Raw genomic sequence first — 24622 nt, forward strand, 5'->3', positions numbered from 1 at the left:
TGATAGAGACAGTGTGTTTGTGTGAGTGTGTGTGAGAAAGAGAGATGCATTAACAATGTGGGACCAGTTCTGCCCATACACCATAGCTCTCAACAATCAGCAAACACGGATAGAGGAAGTTAATTTTTCCCAATGAGGCTGCTCATTATTAATGTCCTGTTGTCTAGGAGACTGTCTGCCTCTGCCGTTGCCTGAGTGGCACCTTACCTCCTTCTGGTCATGAGCTGTCATTGTGTTGCATTGTGGATTCTTGGTAAAGGATCCTACTTTAGCAATTGCATGAATTCATTAATAAGTGAAAACTGCCCCATGCATGTTCCTAAAATATAATAATATTCATGAAATAAACAACCTTTTCATGGCTCTGTGGCTGTGAAACTGATTGCATTGTTGCATATGTAATTCACATATTTACAATGTTGAACTGTACTGGTACTAGCATATTGGATTTCAATTTGTTGTCCCCTGTGACTAGTTCGTTGATACTGTTCTTACTTTGCCCTTTCAATATCTGTGGGCTCTCTTGGTAATTCAGTTGGCTAATTAAGATTCTGGTGTTGGGTTGATATTAACATGTGTTTCTGAAAGGAATATTTGTCCTCTCAAAAAAAGACTAGTATAATGTAGGTTGAGGAGCCTAATCTTTGTTATTCAACCAAGGTTTATAATTTAAAATAGTATTTGTAGATGTCATTATAGTAAACCTTAGGCACAGGAACAATATTTGGAAGACTATTCAGGCTTCTGATTGAACTTGTGGGTATTCACAGAAGTAATGTCAAGCTTCACTGGTATTAGTCCAAATCTAATGAGATCAAATAGCGCAATAGTGTATAACTCCAACACTAGTCTTGCTTAACCGGTGCTTCATTCCTATTGGACAGTGGCTGGTGGACGCTAAGTGCTGAAGAATCTTTTGTTCAAACACAAGAAGCGCGCTGGAAGTCAGTCCCGGCATTGCGCAGTGGATATGGATGTGGACGCCTCGTGCGCTCTGATCTTTGGCGCGAAGAGGCTGCACTCAGCGGCGCGCAAGGTGGCTAAATGAATCACCGCCCTCCCGGCTCCTCCAGCGTGCAATGGCTTAACAGGAGAGACATGAGTGTCCGAACGGAGGACAACATCAGCTTGTGCCAAAGGGCCCTTCAGATCGTTACGGAGCTCTGTCTAGCGGGGCATGTAGATGGGGAGAAATGCTCGGCTATATTTCCCTTGGAGAGCAACATACCAGGTAAAGGGAGCGCAGGTAAATAGGTCAAAAGCAACTTCTTCTTCCTGACCCTCTCCTTAAAGCTTGCATCCCTCTATTGTGTCATGGTTTGGTTTCTCTGGCGTCAACCTGCTGCACAAGGTAGTGTGAGAATGATGAGTTGAACAGTAAAATGCGTGTTAAGTTAAACTTCAGCTGTCTCAACTTTCCCCTTGAAGCACTGCAATATAATCATGTAATATGCGCGATTTAAGTATAGGACTAGCGTAACTTGTAGGGGGGAAAACATGTTTAGAATGTTAAATAATCATGGAGAGGTTGTGCTGTGTCCTCATGTCGCTTTGAGCTACGCTCAACAGGTGAAACATCTGTGTCTGCAAAGGGAAAAGACTACACCTGTTGCAGCATCAGTGTATGCTCGTTTTCCCATGTCATTGTGCTTGGTTCTGGCGTGTGCAATCTGATGGTGTGATAGTCTGATTGTGTGAGACCGATAGCTTGTTGAACGAGGAGATGTGTTCTCAGTGATCTTGCATTCATTGACTCCACCATGCGCCAACTGACCGGCATGTCTGAAATTAGTCATACTGTTGGCTACCAGTTCGTGTTCTAAACATAGATCCCCTTCTGTCAAATAAACCCATTTATTTGGTTGATAATGTCTCTCTCATTGATTTGGTGAAAGTTATATTGTAGCCTACTCATCAGTGCCTTTTTAATTTTATGGTAATGCTTGGATAAGATGTTGAAACAGTTCTACATTCTACATATGTATTTTTTTGTAGAGTTTCTTAACAGCATGTCATTATTCCCTCGGGGTTGATGTGAGTTGCATAAGACTGTAGCAGCATTGTTACTGGTGCAATAACGTCTCTGATTTTGCGTAAAGCCTAACAGATGGAAATTGAATTGGTCGGTCAGTCTGATTGCATTTATTGCAGTATTTTTTTGCTCTTCTAAACTAAATGGAGTTAAATCCGTGATAATTACAACACAGTTACACAATGTATTATATTACTTGAAGTGATAACTGCCTAGGCCTACCTGCTTGTGTCATTTCCATAACTACACTTACATTTGCAAACCAACTTAAATGAATTGTACATCTCAGCAGTCTAGCATACCTGTTAAAGTTATTAGTCTGAAAAATAAATAGACGATTTTAGTGCCACTTCATATAAAGTGGGACTGATTATTGCCTGTAGATCTGGATTCTTGTTTTCATATGGCTTTGAGATGGTGCACCACAAAGCATCAGTGTCCTTGTGAGAGTGAATGAGCAACAGGAGAGGGAATAACACGGAGACAGAACACAGCAAAGAACATGACATCATGCAGTGCTATCAGTGAGAAAGGACGCTTGCTTGCTTGCACTAATCCAATGCGTTCAATGCATGAGGGGGAGTGACCGAATATCTCCTGCACATTGCAATCCACACACAGGCGTATACTGTCCAACTTTATTTATAAGAAACCATACAATTGTGTAACATGCACACAATGGAATGCATAATGCATTTTGTAACAGCCTGTGGTAAATCTTGGTTTGTATATAGTTGCAGAGGAGGGGTAATGTGGTTTCCGAAAGTTGAATTGTCAACTTGATCAAATATGGCCATGAAGAGCGATGTATCTGTCCTGTCCATGTGAATGTCTTGGAATGACGCTGTATGACTTTCTAACTTCCTCTGATCTTTACCAAACGAGGGCATTTGCATCCTCCTCTTTTACAGCTTGCTTTCTCTCTTCTCTTTTTTTCTCTTGCATGTTTGTCTATCATGCTCCGACCATCGCTTGCCCGTCCTCTCTCTCCCTCTGTCACTCTTTCTATCTGTCACTGTTGATCCCTGTGGTCGCTCGTAGACATCTCTATCAGTCTCCTTGCTGTGGTCGTGGGTTTCTGTGGACTCGCCCTGTTGGTAGTCTCTCTCTTTGTCTTTTGGAAGCTGTGCTGGCCCATCTGGAGGAGCAAGGCCCTCTTGTCCCACGTCGACAATGGCCCCCGGGTCGGGCTCCCCGAGGCCCCTCCGCCGCCCCCCCAGCCCGTCACACCCCTCCAAAAGGTGGCACCAATGGAGGAGGAGAAGAAGCCTGTGCCAGTGGTGAAGGTGAACGGGCGTTGCAGCTCCGTGAAGCTGCTAGAGGCAGCCATGAAGATCAGCCAGACATCCCCGGACATCCCTGCTGAGGTGCAGACGGCTCTCAGGGAGAGGCTGGGCCAGCAGGCCAAGATTCAGAGGCAGACCACCGACCCCACCTCGTCCTCCAGGTAACATTATTGGACCTCTCCCAGAGTAGTGTCCCAGTCACTTTCCTGTCACTAGGTCTCAACATTCTGTTGGTATACATTTTTGGTGGCACTGGTTCCAAGGATTTCTGTGTTATGTTATGTCATATGCATGCACAGAGCTGTGCACACATATAGCAAAGGCAGCGGAGGCTGCTCAGGGGAGGATGGCTCATACTAATCGCTCCAGCCATTACCGCGGGCCCGTCCTCCCCAATTAAGGTGCCACCAACCTCCTGTGAGTGAAGGTTATGAACATGATGCTTTCAAACAAGTGACATCAAGTGACAAATGATAACACTTGAACCTTACACATCAAGTATAGCCATGACAAATATCAATAAGACAGTTCAGGAGAATTTGTGACGAATGACCTTAAACTGATGACCTGAAGGAACATCTCCCATGGTGCTTGTCAACAGGGCGACAGCACGCCCCCTTGCTCCTCACACACACAGAAACCCTGTAATCACCCCAGGTCACGTCTTGTGTTGGGCGGGCGTGAGTCACGCTGCCATGGCAACAGCGGTAAGCGACCCCGGTAATGAAACAATCAGCTGCTCTTCTCTTTGTTTTCGGGGGCTGTTTAAACGAGCGCGTCTGTAATTAGCGCCGCCGCAGGTTGAGAACTGACGTGCTGCGAGGCGCTCGTCCGACTGAGACCCACTGAGCAGCTGCACTCCATCTTCTGCAGGAAGCCATTATTGACACTTGCTTTAGTTTGTCATTAGGAACGTTGATGCAATTTATAGAGCCTGGCGCTTTTCATGAATTACACACTGACGAAGAGGGCAGAAAGGGCTAATTAAATAGTGTCTCATCACTTTTTGAGTTGAATCTCCCTCAGATGCTCTTGCAAGCTTTTCATCTAGGGGAAAAAAAGAACATAAGGAAAGATTCAAAGAAGGAGAGGACTTGTTGTATATGATTGAAAAGTATGATCAGTAAAGTTAATGGCAGGTTTATCATCATGTTTCTGTTTATCTCTTGAAAGTATGTTTCCCAGTGCTCTCAGAGTAAGACACTTAAAAACCTTTTACTGCAGTGGGCTAAATCAGGGACACAGAGAGTGTTTTTTGGTAGTCTTATACAAATCTAACTTGAAACAAAAGTATAGACCTCACACACATGGTTATGGACTTTTAAAAAAGAAGACACCTGTACCATGTCAGATATAGAGTTGAAATGCATTCAGTTTTGAGTTTGAATCCTAATATTACACTTTATATACATCATATAAGACTGAAATATAACAAAACTGTTTGACATGGAAACAGCAGATTTTCAGCTGTTTCATTTTTTTTACATGAATTATTAATTAGGAAATTATTAAAAATATGAATAATATTCCACCCATAAGGCCACTAGGTCATTTGACTGCAGGAAAGGGCTACAAATATCTAAATATACATGTACCAGTCCGGCTGAATCTGAAGCGCGAATCTATAATTTTCAATACAAATCATCACAATCACGACACAAGTAAGGACTGCATCTATAGTACATCCAAGTAATTAGGAATAATTAGATGATGATACACTGCATGAATGCATCAATTTTAGGAGACGTGGATAATGTATTCATGCGAGACGAGGTGGGAGGAGACGCTTGGTGTCACTCTGGCCTTCAGGGCAAAACTATGAGGCTTTGCAACCATGTGACTTGCAGAGCGGGTGATTACCATGGAGAAGAGCAACAGATACATTCTGTTAACATCGATCCTCTCCGACAGCTACATCAGTATTCACTGCTCATGCATTGTGCAGACACATTCTAAACAGAGGCAATGTCCAAGGGCAAGGGCAAAGTCAGAGAGAAAGAGAGTCTTGTTCAGAATGTACTGGTCTACTCAAATTGTGATTTTCAGACATTCCTCCACCAATCTCTGATAAAATGCTACAGAGCAGTATATATCAATACATCACCTCATCATATGTTACATCCATAAACAGCGCCAGGTGGTATGAGACTGGGGATTTGTCATGCTGTTTTATTACTGTACGATTTACCTCCCTGCGAGAGATTAAGATTTTGACATTTTCATTGGTCACAGATCTCTGACACCTGCGAGAAGTACCATATTTTGGTGGGCTCCTGAGTGGCACAGCGGTCTAGGGCACTTCATCTCAGTGCTAGAGGTGTCACTACAGACCCTGGTTCAATTCCAGGCTATATCACAACTGGCCATGATTGGGAGTCCCATAGGGTGTTATTAAAGTTTGGCTGGTATTGGCCTTGGTTGTAAATAAGAATTTGTTCTTAATTGACTTGCCTAGTTACATTTTTTTTATTTTTACATTTAGCAGATGCTCTTATCCAGAGTAACTTAAAGTAGTGAATGTGAAAGTAGTGAATTCTTGTACTTTTCCTCATACTAGTCACCCATGGGAATCAAACCCACAACCCTGGCATTGCAAGTGCCATGCTCTACCAACTGAGCACACAGGTTCAATGTGAGTATTGAGACTGAGAGCCCATCCCTGATCCTATAAGATTGAGAAAGTGGAGGACAGAAAAATTGTTATCTTATGGAAGAAAATAATGAATGTGGCTCTGGAGAAGAAGCGTATGTAGGGAGAGGTAGAGAAAGAGAGAATGTCTTTACTGGAGTTGGGATGGCAGGCCTGCAAAAACTGATTCTGGGTCAGGGCTGACACAACAGGGAGGAATATGTGGGCAAATGTGGATGAAATCCGCCAGCCTCCTCCATTATCAACTCTTCCAGTGTATACTATTCATCCTCTTGGATGCCGTTCGCTGAATGTTCTAACAACTGTAGGAATCATGGGAGGTTGTAAATTGATGTCCCTTGTCTGAAATAATAGGACTCCCAAAGTATGCTTCACAAAGAACATTGTGTCTTATTATGTCCCAGAACATTTGCTAGAACATGCAAGGCACCTCTACATATGAGGTTTGAATATAATGTGATGTTTTTTTTTCATATCCCATATGTGTTAGGGTTAGGGTTAGATTTGAAAATTTGTACCAATACTAACCGTGGCGGATTAATGTGATCTTCTTATTGGCGTCAGTAGGGGGGGGGGGGGGGGGGGGGGTAGGGGTTATCAGTTGCTAGGTGACAACCGGGAGAAGTACAGAACAGTGGTTTGCTCAAAGTATGTAAGTCATTATCAGTAGATGGACCTGGGCTCAAGGTATCCCAGGTAATGTTATTTTCCAAAAGAAGTCCTGTGAAAAACAACTCACTCAGTCACGTAGCTTCTGAGCTTCATAAGAGTTCAATCATAAAGTAACTACATCACTACTGCTGGGGCTGCAGGGTAGCCTAGTGGTTAGAGCGTTCACATCCCTGAGCTGGCAAGGTACAAATCTGTCGCTCTACCCCTGAACAGGCAGTTAACCCACTGTTCCTAGGCCGCCATTGAAAATAAGAATTTGTTCTTAACTGACTTGCCTAGTTAAATAAAGGTCAAATAAAAACTTGAAAGCCAGTACATCTTTCTCGTTAATGCTGAGAGAATGGATTAACAACATTAAAGTGCAAAAAATTATCTCAACAAATATTTTCCTACCAACAGTAATACTAGAACTACAAGAAGAAGCAAGGAATTGTAAAAACACCAATGAAGTAAACTAGTTTCATCAACAAGAAAAAATAATGGCTGCCACCCCTGTCAAACAGATAAAAATGTTGTCAATCTTCAGTACATTTCACCTATAGCTGCCGTTTCCATTACACGTCTCAATGTTTTGTTATTGTTGCGACATTGCTTTTGTCTTATAACCCTGTGTCAATGGAAACCTGCGTATTGAAAGGTACCAGGAACCGTAGATGACTGATCTCCTTTTTCAACAGGCACAATTCATTCCGCCGCCATCTGCCTCGCCAGATGAACGTGACGAGTGTGGACTTCAGCATGGACACGCTCCCCATCCGCCAGTCGTCCACCGTAAGCATCGGCCGCATCAAGCCCGAGCTCTACAAGCAGAAGTCTGTGGACTCCGAGGACGGGACCCAGGAGCCGGTGGAGACGTGCGGTAAGCTGAGCTTCTCCCTGCTCTACGACTACGAGGAACAGGCGCTGGTGGTCACGATCCTCAAGGCCCTGGAACTGCCGGCCAAGGACTTCACTGGCACCTCCGACCCTTACGTCAAGATCTACCTGCTGCCAGAGAGACAGAAGAAGTTCCAGACGCGTGTCCACCGCAAGACGCTCAACCCCACGTTCGACGAGGCCTTCTGCTTCCCCGTGGAGTACGACCAGCTGTGCAACCGCAAACTGCACTTCAGTGTCTACGACTTTGACCGCTTCACCAGCCACGACATGATCGGCGAGGTGGTGGTGGACAACCTCTTTGAGCTCTCCGACCTCTCGAGGGAGGCAGTGGTGTGGAAGGACATTCACGCTGCGACCACGGTGAGTGGGCTGGGCCTCAGCTAGTTGAGATAGGTGTAGTACATGGAGGATATCGGTATGTGTGGAGATCATTGGATCAGTGATCTCAACAACTGATGGCTCTGTAGGTCGTAACTGTAAGTCGCTCTGGATAAGAGCGTCCGCTAAATGACTCAAAATGTCAATGTCAATGATGGTGGAGTAGATTTCAGGGTGGAGCTGTGGTCAGTCTGCCGTAGTTAACATTTGCATAGTTTCTGATGGGGTCGTGCACTGCACATAATCTGACTTATTTAAGGAAACACTTGACATTTTTAAGTCTCTGTGCATTATTTGATTGGATAAGGTTTTAAGTCCTGGAATCATCCGCACTGTATTACATGACTGGTAAATTGCATGTGTTGTATAACCTCATTGCCAGGAGCAGTGAATTTAGAATCCAAGCACCCACACAACACCTCCGAAAACTGAAGTACACACTGTAGACTTAAATATAGCCACGGGCACAATTCTCCTTTGTTCTTCACCTTTATCCCTTCACTGACATACTTGGGTATGATAGTGCAGTTTTATCTGAGCCCACACACTTCTTACCCCTCGGTAGCTTTATCACAGTTTGTTTACTCAACAGCTTCTGTTTATGAATATTATTGTTTTGGTGGTATTTATTGTGTCTGATGGTCATGGAGATGGATTAATGGTTAATTAATCAGTTGATCTCTGAACGGTGTACTGTGGAAAACAGAACAAGAGTGGATCAACTTGAAAGAAAGTGCACTGTGTATTTCAGATTAATCATCAAGAGCACAATTGAGCCCTAACCTCTACAGGTACTATTTGACTCTGGCCAACAAAGTTACCCCAGTTTCTTTCACATTATATAGGCAGGTTTAGGTGAGTTTAAAGAAGTCTGGGTTTTAAGCCATTGGAGGGGGATTGGCTGGACATTGATGCAGTTATCCCATGTCAACAGCCATGGTGTTTACCTCAATGTGTAGTCTGTCTCCAGGAAGTTTGTAAGTGTTACATAATGTTTACTGTGTGCTGCGAGGAAATGACACTTTCAAAAGCTTGAGCATCCATAGAGACATCAAGTTTACTGCTACTTTGACTGTGGTTGATAGTGTTGATTATGAAAGCTACAATTGAGCTGGGCTATTGAATATAATGTGAGACTTTTTTCAAGATTGCCTACAACAGAAGAAAAATTTAACAATTATTGTAAATATTCAAATATCTCCCTACGTTGTTGTTAATGGTTAGACATATATTTTGTCTGGTGTTTGATTGTTATTTATGTCTATCTTGGGATCATTTTATCTCACCTTCCTGTGTTGATTTAGTTTATGTCTCTGGGCAATTACGTTGCCTGAACTGCCGTCCAACAGAGGGGAATGAGGATAAGGATGTTTGAATGGATAATGACTCATAGCAAATGCAGTTTGCCATACATTTTATTTTGACAGTGTTTCATTCCACCTTTTTTAATTTACATTAACGAGAGTCCTTTTAAAAGTGTCTTCCTTTATGCAATGTATTTGGAGATGACCATTTACGGTGACTTTACTCGTCACTGTCTGACAACAATACATTGATCATGTCGTGCTCTGGTGTACCAAAGTAGTGTGTACTTTGTGTTACTTACTTCCTTGAATTCTCTCTAAAAAAAAATATATGCAACTACATATGAACAGAAAAAACACAGGAAAATCAGAGGTTAGCCTAATTCGAAAAACCCTCTGTGTATTTACACTTCAAGCAATTTTCAATTTAATGTGGAAGCAAAATTGCACAAAGTAATTTGTCACAACAAATGACATTAATATGCCCTAGCCATGCCTCACATTCAGCTGAAGATTATTATGTATTGTATTTCAAAACCTATTTCCCTTGGCTAGATTGATGTATTTTTATGCATGTGACCCTTTGTGTCAATTGCATGGGTAGAAACCAGGCAGAGAAATGGGAGGGGTGTCAATGCCTAAAACAACCTATGACCTGCCTATGAGGGTCACGGTTTGAGACGTAGAGTTTTTCCCGCCTTGCAGCTGTTTGTGTGGGTGTCTGTGCTGAGATTGAAAGTACGGGACACAAAGTTAGTCGGAGCTCACAATGGTTAGGTGGGTGGGGGTGGTGCTTTGGAACACACCATGGATGGAGGTCTGGGGGGGTATTGACACTGTTTTGATGTGCAGAACTTCTAGGGCTGGGAAGGCATCCTCTGTTTCATCCTCTGTTATATTTTTATTGTGAAACTCCTGCATGTCAATACATTGATGACACTGGAAGACTGCATCAACGTATCTCAAGTAAAGATTCTGTCCATGGAGAGCAACTCTTATGCAACCCTTATTCTAAGTCTATTTTTATATGGTGACATTCTGTGAGAACACACAGATCTATTTCTAACTACAATCTTAGAAAAAAGGTGCTATCTACCTCAAATATTTATTTGGCTGTCCCCATAGGAGAACACTTTGAAGAACCATTTTTGTACCAGGTAGAACCCTATTGGGTTATATGTAGAACCCTTTCCCCGGAGAATTTTACATTGGACCCCACAGAGTTTTACCGAGAACCAAAAAGGGTTCGACCAGGAACCAATAAGGGCTCTCCTATGGGGCCATCCAAAGAACCCTTTTGGAACCCGTTTTTCTAAGAGTGTATGTAAACACACTAAACAAAAATCAGTGCTCTAGTGAGATGCCTCCCAGTCAGTCCTCTGTGTTCTCTGGTTGGCCAATCAAATCTTATCTCTGGAGTGCTTTTTATTAACTCCGATTAGGTATCAATACAAGCACACCACGTCAGTACATGTTCTTCTTCATGTTCTTCTCTTTCAAGTCAGTCCATCTGATGCTGTTTGCTCAGACTACAGTAGTGCTCCAGTCTAAACTGATCCATAAACACATTGTTTTGAGGTGATTCCTCATGACACTAGAGCCAAAAAAAAAGACCATGACTTTGGGGATTTTCACGAAATGTAATCCATAGAATTGGTCCTTTGTAGTATCCTAAAGCATAAATGAGAAATAAGTAATTGAAGTTTGAACATTTGTGACATTTTTGCCTTACCCAGGCCTCCTTTAAGACTCCATAGAGTTTCATCTGTAGGTGCTACACAGCTCAAATTGGTGTCATATTAAGCTTTACAACTTTCTCTGTAATATGAGTAGTATTTTGTATATATTGTATATTAACAATAATAATAATTTACATACATTTATGAATATTGAAAAATACAAACAAACTATTAATTTGGCAAATGTTTCTATATGCTCTATGGATATACCAAAGTTCCAGAGTGGGATCTTTGTTAGTTTTAAAGTTATTGTCCATTTTATACAGAGACATTGTCATAGAGGCAATGTAACCAGGGTTCTAAATAAATAAATAAAAATGTTGGTCCTTGCATCTTAAAAAGTTAGGAGCATCACATTAACATTTAGAGTACCAGAAAATATGATTTTAAAATTGATTGAGTCACAGCCTTTAGTGAGCCTATTTGAATTCAAACTACTTTTGAAGCACATATTGTACCCTACAAACTAATATGTAACTATGGAAATACATTTCTTTATGATAAAGGCTAAAATGTTGATACAAATACAAGTAATTTGTAGAATATTAGGTTTCTACATTGTGTAAAAAGCACTTTTTCCTATGGAGATGCTCTTTAATGTCAGTGACTTTCAGTGATGCATATCTGTCATTTATTGCTATGATCATTGATCTCCTGAAGAAGCTAACCCTTTCCATTCTTTCTGTGTCCCCAAATGTTTGGATACACTGGTAAAGTTACCAGGTTGTTAGCTAGCTAACTAATGAGGTAACATTACTGAACACGGTGTTAACGGCCTGTGAGTAGTTTAAGAACGGACCACAACATGGGGTGCGTTCATCTGCCCAGGTGTTGCCGACGCATGCCAGATCATTCAACGCCTGGATAGGTATTTTACGTAACAGTTTACCACATCATTATGTTATAATAATCTGGTGCCCGACGGAACATTCGGCGACGTGACACGCAACCATTGGTTGATGCATGCAACGTCTGAGCATCGTTAATGAATACCAAATGCGGCCCGCCAGTGGAGCTGCATCGCCAAAGCGCAATAGAAGGAACAAAATGTAGCATCGGTAATACGGGTCACAACTTTTAAACGGTTTGGGCTAGAGACAAGCAGTTTTCTCTGGAGTAATGATGCAATCAACACGGTCACAAACCTCTAGGACACTCGGAAGCAGCGAAGCCTAATCATTACAACAATTTATCTGTCAGATTATTTTCTAGGAGCACTGGTGCTCCCAAATTAAAATTAGCACAGCAAAATATTTAGAAGTGGTAGCGCTTTAAAACCCTTAATGTGACCAATCACAATCCTCATTTTACTTGTATCTTTGCACATCCTGCGAATCACTAGCAGAGGGCGACCATTTTGAATACACATTCCCTCTGTTGGTAATGTTTACGATTGGATTTGTTCTAGTTTCTAGTTCTAGTTCTAATGTTCTCTCTCAGTTTTGAGGACACCTCTGGGTGTTCATACTTTGTTTAAATCAATTTGCGCTAATTGCTTTCCTAAAAGAGTTATTCTACAGCAACAGTGCCCTTTCCTTGATGCAGTGTTCCCCTTGTCTTTCTCCAGGAGAGTGTGGATCTGGGGGAGATCATGTACTCTCTATGCTACCTGCCCACAGCAGGACGGATGACCCTGACCGTCATCAAGTGCCGGAACCTCAAAGCCATGGACATCACTGGCTCCTCAGGTAACAACAATACAAAACTGACAGGCATTTAGGCTGGGCCTTAAAACATGATGGTTCTCTGAATAACAATGAGGGACAACTGTAAATGATGGTGAAGGATAAAGTATAAAAAATAAAGTCAAAATAAAACATAATAAAGTCAGTTTGAATGACACTGAGGGGCAGAGTTTTTACAGTTAATGCCGGTTTGCCTGCGGCTGATGCTGTGCATGTGTTTGTACACATGCATATACACACACTCTCATTCAAATACACACATACATGGGGATACACATATGTAAACAGTGCCAGACAAGCACTCAAACATATACAGTTGGCCTTGCTGTTATGATTTTAGTTGTCCTTGATGTCCATTGTTGTTTTCAGTTTTTTTTCTCATGAGTTCATTTTCTTGGTTGTTTGTGCATTGGGGGCTTCTTGGGGGTGGGGAATGGAATTAATTAAATGTTTAATTATTTAATTATAATTTTATTTCTGTGGGGGGGGGGGGGGTACTGTAGGAGGGGTCTCGGAGGATTCGCGTCCCCGTTTTTTTTTTTTGCCACTGTGGGAGATCTGTCGACGTGCCCTTGAGCAGTGCGTTGACCCTGGATGCCTCTGTGTGTCGCTCTGAATGGGAGTCTGTTGGATGACTGGTGTGGTGTAGTTGTTGAGTGGCTTCACTGCAAGTATATTGTATGTTTTGGATATTCAATAAATGTAAAAAAAATAATAACAAAACAAATATATATAATAAACTGTTAAGCTCTAAAAGAGCAAGCAAAGAATCAAAAAACATAATTACGTCAGGCAACATGCTGTACCTTAGATAAGAGTAGTCAGGGAGATACTTCTTTCATGTGTTTTCACTGTTTGTGGTGAAATTGTAATAGAAGATACATTTTGACTTACCTTGTCAAAAAAAGATCACTGGATTTAGCCAAACTGAATAATTGAATGTAGCCATCAGTAGCTGTGTGTGGGTAAAATCACTGAGCAAGCCAAGCCTGTAAAAAAGCCATATTACAACCTATATTGTGATAATTGCGTTGTTTGCTCTATAACCCATGTGTTCATACACCACCATGATATATAATTAGGCCGCGACAGCAAAAAGACAAGTGTCACACAGTGGCGGAATAAATTCAACTACACATACATTAGTTTGATCATAAAACAGGAGAACAACATCTGTCTGGTGAAGTCCACAAAGCAAATATTTAATGTAATAAAACAATGATATCACCTGCAGCATGATCAAGCAAATACATTTTTTTTTGACAGTTATGAACAACTACTGATTTTATAGAACCACAGTTACCACAGGTCAGCACAAAGACAACAGGAGCACTGCTTCTGCTATTCCAGCACCATTTCAACTTAAACATTTAAACATCCAATCAACAAGGCTCAATTTATATATGCTCAGTATACTGAAAACAAACTTAAAGATCTCAAAAACACTTTAGTCCAATAAATGTTGCTAAATATCATGTGGCAGTCCATGGTATTGATTTCTGTCTGTGTGTGTGTACGTGTATGTGCGCGCAAGTTAAACAAAACATTTTGACTCACCCTACTTGTAGACTAGTTGAACGCCAATTAGGGTTGAATGGCAGGAACCCGGTTACTGAGATTTACCGCCCAAGGATGGAACATTTGTAAAATAGAGAGAAAATATGCAACCCTAACTCCAATGCCATCCTCCTCTCTTTCATGTTGGCAAATTGGTCTATGGCTCTGTCATACAATACACTTTATATTTTTGTTGTCATAGGCTAGCAGGCCTAGCTAGGTAGCCTAACTTCTTAGCATTGGCAACAATGAACCAACTAAGTTAGCTAGCTAGTTAACCTGAGCCTAGTAGGCTACATATTGAACTTCAATCGTCTCAGGCCAGTGGCACAACATTAATTTATAGTTAGATCAGAATCGCCTTCATAATCATTGGCCTGTACAGAGTCCAAATCCCCATCTCGATCCATGGTTTAGGAAAGAGACGATTTAGCAAGCTAGCTACTGCAGGATATCAACACCAGTAGACCAGAAACAGACAAGTTTTTCTTGAAAATAACGTTTTGCTTCAGAAGTGATTTGATTGGTCTGAAGCCAAATCTAAACTGGCCTCCCTTGGGGGGTGTTTTTTTGCACCAGGATAACCCACAGTTGAGCTCAATGTTATCAAGGGAGGCCAATTGCTTGCTGGCATCAATCAAATGCTACGGCGGCCACATGTTATACTCTTTTGGTCCAGACAGCATCAGATACATGGGCTACACATACTGAGACAGAGGGGCGCTGTTTTCCTATCTCTGATGATTTCTTCAGTGAGATTCAGCAACTTGCGAATTGATGGAAAATGATAAAAACCGAGAGAGACGAAAGATAAATGATTGATACTGTATATTTGCATTTTTTATTGGCCAAATATTTTGGGAAGCCTGCCTTCCCTTGGCATCCATGAATACACGCCACTGGTTGCCATTACCTGCAATCTACACGACTGACTTCATGGAGATGCTATTTGTGGCACACAGATCCCTATGTAAAGGTTTCCCTGCTCTGTGACGGACGGAGGCTGAAGAAGCGGAAAACTACCACCAAGAAAAGCACACTGAACCCTGTGTACAACGAGGCCATCATCTTTGACATCCCCCCAGAGAACGTGGAACAGGTCAGCCTGTCCATCATGGTGATGGACTATGACCGGTAAGTGACACCACACTAAATACAACACCCACAATTCAACACATATGGTGGTCATAAGCATGCTTGTACAAGTACACACATGCACTGAGTATATAAAACATTAAGAACACCTGCTCTTTCCATCACAGACTGACCAGGTGAATCCAGGTGAAAGCTATGATCCCTTATTGATGTCACTTGTTAAATCCACTTCAATCAGTGTAGATGAAGGGGAGGAGACAGGTTCAAGAGGGATTGTTAAGCCTTGAGACAATTGAGACATGGCTGTGTGCCATTTAGAGGGTGAAAGATTTAAGTGCATTTGAACAGGGTATGGTAGTAGGTGCCAGGCGCACCGGTTTGTGTTAAGAACTGCAATGCTGCTGTTTTTTTCACACTCAACAGTTTCCTGTGTGTCTCAAGAATGGTCCACCACCCAAAGGACATCTAGCCAACTTGACACAACTGTGAGATGTATTGGAGTGAACATGGTCCAGCATCCCTGTGGAATGCTTTTGACACCTTATAGAGTCCATGCCCTCAACGAATTGAGGCTGTTCTGAGTGCAAAAGAGAGGGGGGTGCGCAACTCAATATTAAGGTTTTCTTAATGTTTGGTATATAGTCAACAAACAAGTACTTGTTTTTTTAAAAACATTTACATTGAAGGTGGAATGAGTAATGTTTTAACTTTGAGTTGAACTTGAACTCAGGTGAACTTCATCAACAGAACTTTTCACTCAAATCCTGCAAGCGCCGCTATACAATATAATCATGACCACGTACCAGAATGCTCAGGAGCCACATAATTCACTGTAATTAACCAAACCTAGGTTTAGAATTATTTAATCAAACTAGCACTCAGCTTTTAGGTGTCATATATATATTTTTTACACTCAAGATATTGCATGTTTGTGTGTGTTTGCATAATGCCCACAGGGTGGGCCACAACGAGGTGATAGGTGTGTGTCGGACTGGGCCAGATGCTGAGGGCCTGGGGAGGTACCACTGGAACGAGATGCTGGCCTACCCACGCAAGCCCATTACTCACTGGCATGCCCTGGGAGAGGTAGAGGACTGTTCGTTTTTTTCCCTCAAAGTAAGAGGAGATACAAGTCAATTGCAGGACTTTCCAGAGCTCCCACAATGCTTCGCTGCATCACTCTGGTTTTCTGAGAGAGCAGATAAAGCCAGAGGTCTTGCAGCCAATCATAGAGCTTGAGGAAATAACCCTGTCAATTTCAACAGAGATGTGTAATAGTGCAGCATGACAAAGATGCAAGGATGTTGTCTGTACTAGAACAAAGACCAATTTTATTCTGGAAACTTAAGGGCTGGTTTGAACTAGAAGCATTTAAAGTAATTGGAGAGTTGGTGCCCTGATATCCACCCAGGATGGTTGGATGGGGTCACTAGCTCGATTTTTACAGTGTGTTCCCATAACTGGGGACCACATATTATAGTGGTGGGCCATCCCTTTTCCTTGCTCTTCAGGAGTAGTAGAGAATGTGAGTTTTAATAGCACAATCTATAAACCGTCTATGAACACAAGACGATATCCTTGAAAAATGCATGAAACATTCCAATCTTTATTATCCGGAGAAATCCTTATTGACAGATGAGTAGTTGAATTTAGACCCATCGGTTGCGTAGGAGAAAGACTTCACCTTGTGGTTGTGCATTAAACAAAGAGCCTTGTCATTCTATTTAGCTTGAACAAAGAAACAAGAACATGGTCCTCCTCTAAATTGAAAATACCTGTAGGATACAAATCTATTGTTAATGCTTTCTTGAATCCAGGTACTTTAGAAAATTGATATTAAAACACAAACAAATAGCAGCTTTGGAGTTCTAGCCAACTCTTGTTGAACTAACCCTTGTTAACTGTCTGTTTTGTCCACAGTGGCCAGGAAGAGCGACAAGCTTTGAGAGCCAGGGGTCTTGTCCTTCCCCCAAACCTCCACAAACTCCATAGGAAACACGAATGGAACCATATGACCTGATAGCAGATTAACTAGATGTGTACAGCTGTGTTCAGAAATGTCCAGTGCCAAGGTTCGATTAGCATTATAGGTTGTGTTTAATCATCATCAATCAGGACTCTACATTACAGAGTTATGACACAAACAACATTGGCACTGAATTCATGTCTTGCAGGAAGTGTTAGCCTACTTTTAAGTTAAAGGCCCAGTGCAGCCAAAATTGGATTTTTCTGTTTTGTATCATTGTATAACTGCTGATGAAACTAACACTGTAAAAGTGTGATCACAATTCCTGAGAGTTGTTAGTTGGAAATACAATACATTTGGTTAATAGAACCAATGACAAAGAGAGTTCCAAACCTCTCTGCCAATAACAGCTAGTTTTCAGTTTCCCCTCCCCACTTAGACCACTCCCAGACAGTCCTTGTAAAATTATTGCTTGAGAAATAGTATTTATCTAAAAAGCAATTTTATCATTTTTAATGGAAATCTATTACAGTAAGGAAATTATTTGATATTGATATAAAAATGACTGCATTGGGCCTTTAAAAACATTCTATAATATGGCCTGATTTTGAAATGCGGTTATGGACCACACATGAGAATGCCTTGTTCGTGGAATCACAACATTTTACAATTAATGTGAATTTACAAATTTCCAAAGTTTGTGTCTTGAATAGTGTTAACCATGATGAATTCTCTAATTGAATCATTGCTTCAGTAACCTTTATCACATACCATTTACAGTATTATATTGCTTGACTGGAGTGGAAAATTAATCTTGGTTCGTACTATGGAATTAATCAACCAATGGTGTACTCCTCAGAGTAAACAGTTTGAATTATCAGAATTCGGTTTTCTGTCCTGTGCAAGCTATTCAGTATAGAGCTGTGAAAACAATTGATTTTACTTCTCAAGAGTTTTATTTCCATTGTACATCGTGAGAGGCACTTGGGTCCGAAAGGCATCATATCAGATAATAGCTTTGCAAAATGGAGATTTCATCCTCTCATTCCAATGGTATTGTATTTGTTTCCTGAATAGCAATTTATTACCACAATACTACCAGTGGGCATTAAGAGAACTAAACTTTGTAACATACTTCAACACTTTCTGGTTGATACATTTGCCCAAGGCATTCTGCTCCTCTCACAGTTATTTAGTGAGTTGCCATTTTCATTTGGGATGATGTGATACTAAAGGGCTAGGCTTGATTCTAAGACCACATGTCAACATAGACATACAGTAGACAAGCCAGTCAGCTGTGCCCTGGGCGTAGCCACAGGGAACACAGATAACCTATCAACTCAAAGGGCTGGGTGAATGTCCAATCCCAGAGCATACAGTAGTTTGCCAGTGGCACATCACTAATGAATGCCAATTGATCCCATTTATTGAAAGAACATGGTGCATATCTTACCATATCACAAGTGGGTTGCAGATTCACTTGTCATAGGATCAACGAGAGTGCAATACGTGGTAAGAGCAGCAGTATTCTCCCGTGGACAGACTACGTAACATAAATGGTACCATAAATCTGTTAGGGGCAATGGGATGTGTCGACTAACAAGCAGAGTACTTTAGGTACTTGTTTTTTTTGGATGTATCAGGATTGGGAAAAGATAAGAGTTTCCGTTTACGAGGGTGTAGACTTCGCAAGTCGCGTTAGAAATTGTACTAACACGTCTCCCCCAAGAACTTAATCTGGATTAACTGAGATTAGAGCAACAGTAGCCACACAATGTAGCATGGTGTTTTCAACTCTTGTGGGAGATGAAAGTGAGACAAGCATTGAAGCAACAAAATGTTGAAAATTACAGTGCCTTCAGAATGTATTCACATCCCTTGATTTGTTGTGTTACAAAGTAGAATTAAGATGGATTTAATTGTCATTTTTTGTCAAAGATCTTAACGAAATACTCATGTCAAAGTAGAAGAAAAATTATAAGATTCGTAAAAAAGAAATGTAAAACACTATCTTGATTAGATAAGTATTTAACCACAATCAATACATGTTAGAATCACCTTTGGCAGCAATTTACATCGGTGAGTCTTTCTGGGTAAGTCTCCATGGGCCCGATTCCGATTTAGGCATAATTTTCTTTCTTACACACAGCTTTCCTATGCACATCTCAGTAGTTAGTATTCAGACTTACCTTATGAAGGTGCGTAACCAGCTTTGCAGGCATGGTTCCCTTGCGCATGTTGAATACATTTAATTTGACCGCTGAAAACCCTCCTACTTGCTGGCCAACGGATTTTTGCGTGGAGTTTTCATTCAAGCATGTATCTTTGTATTGATTGGGTGTAAATTTGCAAAAATGTCTTTTCACTTTGTCATTAAGGGGTATTGTGTGTAGATGGGTGAATGTACTATTTTTTAAATCCATTTTGAATTCAGGCTGTAACACAACAAAATGGAATTAGTCAAAGGGTTTAAATACTTTCTGAAAGCACTGTATAAACAAAAAGTTTTCTTATTGATTGATACACATTTTAATTGCAAACATGTTCCCACAGCTGCTACACTGAAGATTATAAGCATTTAAATCTCACTCAACGTAATTTGCTTCCGCCAGGACTCAATACACTCAGAAAAGCATGTCTGACCTCGTCACTTCTTAAGAACATTTCAGTGTCCATGGTCATTTTTCTCTGAGACTTTGCCCAACGTTTTAGCTGTTACTGGAATTGATAGACATCTTTATGATTGCTGAAATGCATTCTACTAATTAATCCAGAAAAGTAAAACCATGCAAATGAGATCAAACTCATTTATGATGTGTTTGAAGCAAGGTAATTTATTTTTTAAAGCTAATGGCTTTCCTTTTTTCTTTAAAATATCGTCTTTGATGTGTATTTCACATGTGCCAAATATGATTTCAAATAGCAACAAAAAAAAAGATTATTAAAATTGTCTCTGACAAATTAATATGGATATTTAGAAGAGTAATTTGTTCTAGTTGTGGAGACAAAAAAAAGTGTTACGGGACAAAGGAAACAAACTTCCATCAATCACTATAAGGTTCTATCTGCAAAAAGATGATTCTAAGAATTGGTTTTAGTTCTGAACCCTCATTGGTTTGAATGGTATCAGCAATTTTGATCTTGAATTCTTTTGAACTTAACATGAATTGGGGTATTTCGAGTACTATATAGGAATTGAACAGAACAAGGCTATGTCAATAACTACATTTTGACTAAAATGCAGATAGAACATTATAGTCCGAAGCTCTCGATTTGTTTAATTTGAGTACATTTTTCTTTACAAGCAGTCCATTGTAAATGCATATGGCCAAGCCCCAGATTCCAATTGTAATTGTGTCTTCTGCAATCACTTTATGGAAAGCCTTATGAAATAAAGCCTTATGATATCGAGTTTAGTACTCAATCTGAAAACATTACTAGAATGAATTTCAGTTGCACATGTGAGTAATAATATGAAATAGTGATGGGCATATCTGAGTCTTTTCGGTGAGCCGAATCTCTTGTCTCCATTCACCTTGAAGAGCTGTTAATTTGGCTCCTAAATGGCTCTTCGTTCAGTAGTGCTTAAAAATGTATGAAAAATATTTGTACAAATCTAATGTCAAGGCTAGAAAGTTGCACACTGTTTTCTCAGATTGTGAAATGTGAGTAAAAAATAATAATTCCTAACAAAATGAAATTGAGAATAGAGCGTGGACCAGAGTAAGGCTTTGTCCTCACTACCTATTTGTTACTGCAGATAATCATAGTTTGCAGCTCATAAAGCAGTAGTAGCAGTATACAAATCAGGGAGGCAAATTAATGGCTCTTTCTCAAATTAATGGCTCTTTCACAAATGCGATTCAGGCTCCTGACGTTCACCAAAAAGAGCCTTTCAAAAGAGCCGCTAGTTCGCGAATGACCTATCACTAATATGAACATAGAAAATACTAAGGCTGTGTACTGTTCATTTATTTTGCACATTCAAATAATAATGCTTCTGTTCCCAGGCTGGCCCCAATATAAAAACCATAAGTATTTGTACTTGTAGCATGCGAGTCAATATATTGAAGTAGTATAAGAATATCAAAGATCAAAGTTTCATGAATATATAATATAGTATTTTATATTGCTAATATTTTACGTTTACATTTGTACATAGACCTCACAATGCGAATACTTGTATATATCTAAAGTTTACTTCTAAGAACATTTGTTGTTGAAAACTTGTTCAAATGTTACTGTGTATTTATATGGATCGTTTGGTGATAATTTGTACAGCTCAAGCTTGTGTTTTTGGGTGACTTTATACACATTCCATATCAATTGTGGAATGATTTGTCATATTGTAAGCATATCTAAGGCAACCCTCTACTTTTTCGGGACACTCCATGCTTAGGAATTTAGCGCTTTTTAGCTGAGATTGTGTGCATAATGCTAACATCAATAGTATATTTAACAAGAACAGCAATTGTAACTATTTGTCATGAAATGTACAGTTTGTGATAACTTTTGTAACAATTTGCAGTAAACATTTGAAATATAATTTTACTTTATCTGTTTCATATGTATTTTAAATAAAGAAAGAACAGATCATAATCTTATGAATTATTGCTGTCAGACATTTTCCGTGCTAAAAAATGTGTGGGTGTATTTGATTGACTGTGTGGTGGATGCATGAATCACTCAGTAGCCTCCTTTAGAAAATTACCCTGCCAAGCACAAAATGTCCCATAGGTATAGTGAGACTGCCCTTACGGAAAACGCAATTTGGTGAAAGAATTACCTAACAATGGATACGTACTGTAGCGACCTTAACCAAACACTTGGCAACCTCATATAGATTCGGACAGCTTGGTGTAATAGTTAAGGTGTTGGCTTGACAGTCGCTGGACCCGGGTTAGAGTCCCGGTCGGGGCTACCCCCTGAATTCACTTTAGCCCTTAAATTTAAGTCTGGACCTCAAAGTCAGTTCCACTGCTTGTTTTCAGTGTTCCCCTTTCATTGGCATACCAGGTGGTGCAATTCATTATCAGGTAGAACAGAAAACCAGCAGGTTCCAGACCTCGTAGTGTGAGTTTCATACCCCTGTGCTACAGTATGAAAGATGAGTGCATTTTTTTGTGCCAGTTTAAGAATAATTACTTCAATTCCCCTATAATACATGTCTCCATTATGTAACCCTGCAGAGTGGATATCTCTGCAGCTCTGTTGTGTGTCCCAATAATATCTTCCTCCACCAATCCAATACTTTTAGGTTTGTGGGAAGTAGTGAACAAGTGCACACTTCAGGAAAAAGGAGATGTCATTAGGACGCACATTATCTAGTGCCAAAAAGAGGTATGATATTGTGAAAAGGTCCCAGCACTACACACAACCTCTGAACGGTGGACAGTAAATGTTCAACATATATTCGCTAGTCACAACATATCCGGGTTATGCAACCCATACTATGTGCACTGGATACTGAATTGAGTGCCAGATAAAAATTGGCAACCAGGACTGCACTGATAATAAGCCCATTTACTCAGCAGCTTCACACTCTAAATGACCTGCAGGCTAACCAATCTAACAAACTATCAGTACGATGTGTAAAGCAATGAACAAAAACATTTAAGAATTTAACAGAGTGTCAGGGACATGTCTGGGGTTGTTTACTTTGGAATTTTTGCAGTGTCCCTTCTTGCAACGGTGGCAGATGTCCTCGTTTCAGTAATTGATGGTGTTGTCTGTGTGTGGCAGACAGTGCTGTTTTGGTCACCATGGTTAAGAGGTTGATTTCATGATTTCAGCCCTCTTTTATGGAGCTCTTTAGTAATGGGCCTCTAGGTGCTCACACATGTCATTTGCCCCCCTTGGATATTCAAATATTAAAGATGGAGGGATGAGTGAAGGAGCCTTGGAGCAATTACAGGTGTGATGATGGAGTCCAAGATTGGCTGAGGTGAGATGGGCGGAGGTCATTAGGTTTGCTCTGTGATGAGGGGTATGTCGTGAATCATTGTCTTTTGTACACACACTGTACCTTACCTATCTTTTTGTCTGTCTCTATGGAAGTCTGTCTTTCCGTCTGTCACCAGATTTGATGGCTTCAATGACAATAACTGTTTCATTTCATTGCTACAACACGTTTATTGTTGTACGCAACAGGTTCAATTTTGACACCAAGTTCCAGTAAGAATGAGAATATCATAACATTCACATGCGCCGACAGAGATGGCCGCCTCGCTTCACGTTCCTAGGAAACTATGCAGTATTTTATTTTTTTATGTGTTATTTCTTACATTGTTACCCCGGGTAATCTTAGGTTTTATTACATGCAGTCGGGAGAAAATATTGGATATAAGAGCAACGTCAACTCACCAACATTACGACCAGGAATATGACTTTCCCGAAGCTGATCCTCTGTTTTGCCCACCAGCCAGGACAATGGATCAGATCCCAGTAGGCGACTCAAAACAACAACGCCGTAGAAGGGGCAGACTGAGCGGTCTTCTGGTCAGGCTCAGTAGATGGACACATTGTGCACCGCTCCCGAGCATACTACTCGCCAATGTCCAGTCTCTTGACAACAAGGTAGACGAAATCCGTGCAAGGGTAGCCCTCCAGCGAGACATCAGAGACTGTAACGTTCTTTGCTTCACAGAAACATGGCTCACTCAACACACGCTTTCGGAGTCGGTACAGCCAGCTCGTTTCTTCATGCATCACGCCTACAGAAACAAGCATCTTTCTGGTAAGAAGAAGGGCGGGGGTGTATGCCTTATGATTAACGAGACGTGGTGTGGTCATAACAACATACAGGAATTCAAGTCCTTCTGATTATAATCGAAGAGAATTCTCTAGGTAGATAATGCGGTCGGCATTTGATTGTGAGGAATTCTAAGTCAGGTGAACAGAAGGACTTGAATTCCTGTATGTTGTTATGACCACACCACGTCTCGTTAATCATAAGGTATCCTGAGGCTGCATTTATTGTATCTGGGGATTTTAACAAGGCTAATCTGAAAACAAGGCTCCCTAAATTCTATCAGCATACCAAGGTTGGCAAAACCCTAGATCATTGTTATTCTATCTTCCGCAATGCATATAAGACCTTCCCCCGCCCTCCTTTTCGGAAAAGCTGACCACGACTCCATTTTGTTGCTTCCAGCCTATAGACAGAAACTAAAACAGGAAGCTCCTGCGCTCAGGTCTGTTCAACGCTGGTCCGACAAATCGGATTCCACGTTTCAAGATTGCTTCGTTCACGTGGACTGGGATATGTTCCACATTGCGGCGAACAACAACATTGATAAATACGCTGATTCGGTGAGCGGGTTTATTAGCAAGTGCATCGGCGATGTCGTACCCACAGGGTCAATTAAAACATTCCCAAA

The 24622-nt window shown here is 40.8% G+C and overlaps 1 protein-coding gene across 2 annotated transcripts; it reads left to right on the forward strand.

Annotated features, from left to right (window-relative positions):
* Positions 1 to 922: 922 nt before the first annotated feature.
* Positions 923 to 21839, forward strand: LOC110490461 (synaptotagmin-10). Of its 2 annotated transcripts, none has more exons than XM_036944846.2 (7): positions 923 to 1231; positions 3074 to 3479; positions 7318 to 7879; positions 12508 to 12628; positions 15145 to 15316; positions 16234 to 16363; positions 17198 to 21839. In XM_036944846.2, exons 1-7 carry the CDS (start codon positions 1045 to 1047, stop codon positions 17267 to 17269), a joined length of 1650 nt encoding a protein of 549 aa, XP_036800741.1. In that variant the 5' UTR covers positions 923 to 1044; the 3' UTR covers positions 17270 to 21839. The 2 variants fall into 2 exon arrangements, with proteins under 2 accessions (XP_036800741.1, XP_090055248.1); XM_090199122.1 differs by having other exon boundaries at positions 935 to 1231; positions 16234 to 16393.
* The last annotated feature ends 2783 nt before the right edge of the window (positions 21840 to 24622 follow it).

Source organism: Oncorhynchus mykiss, chromosome 15, assembly GCF_057628025.1.
Source record: "Oncorhynchus mykiss isolate SJ-2025 chromosome 15, ASM5762802v1, whole genome shotgun sequence".
Taxonomy (NCBI): domain Eukaryota; kingdom Metazoa; phylum Chordata; class Actinopteri; order Salmoniformes; family Salmonidae; genus Oncorhynchus; species Oncorhynchus mykiss.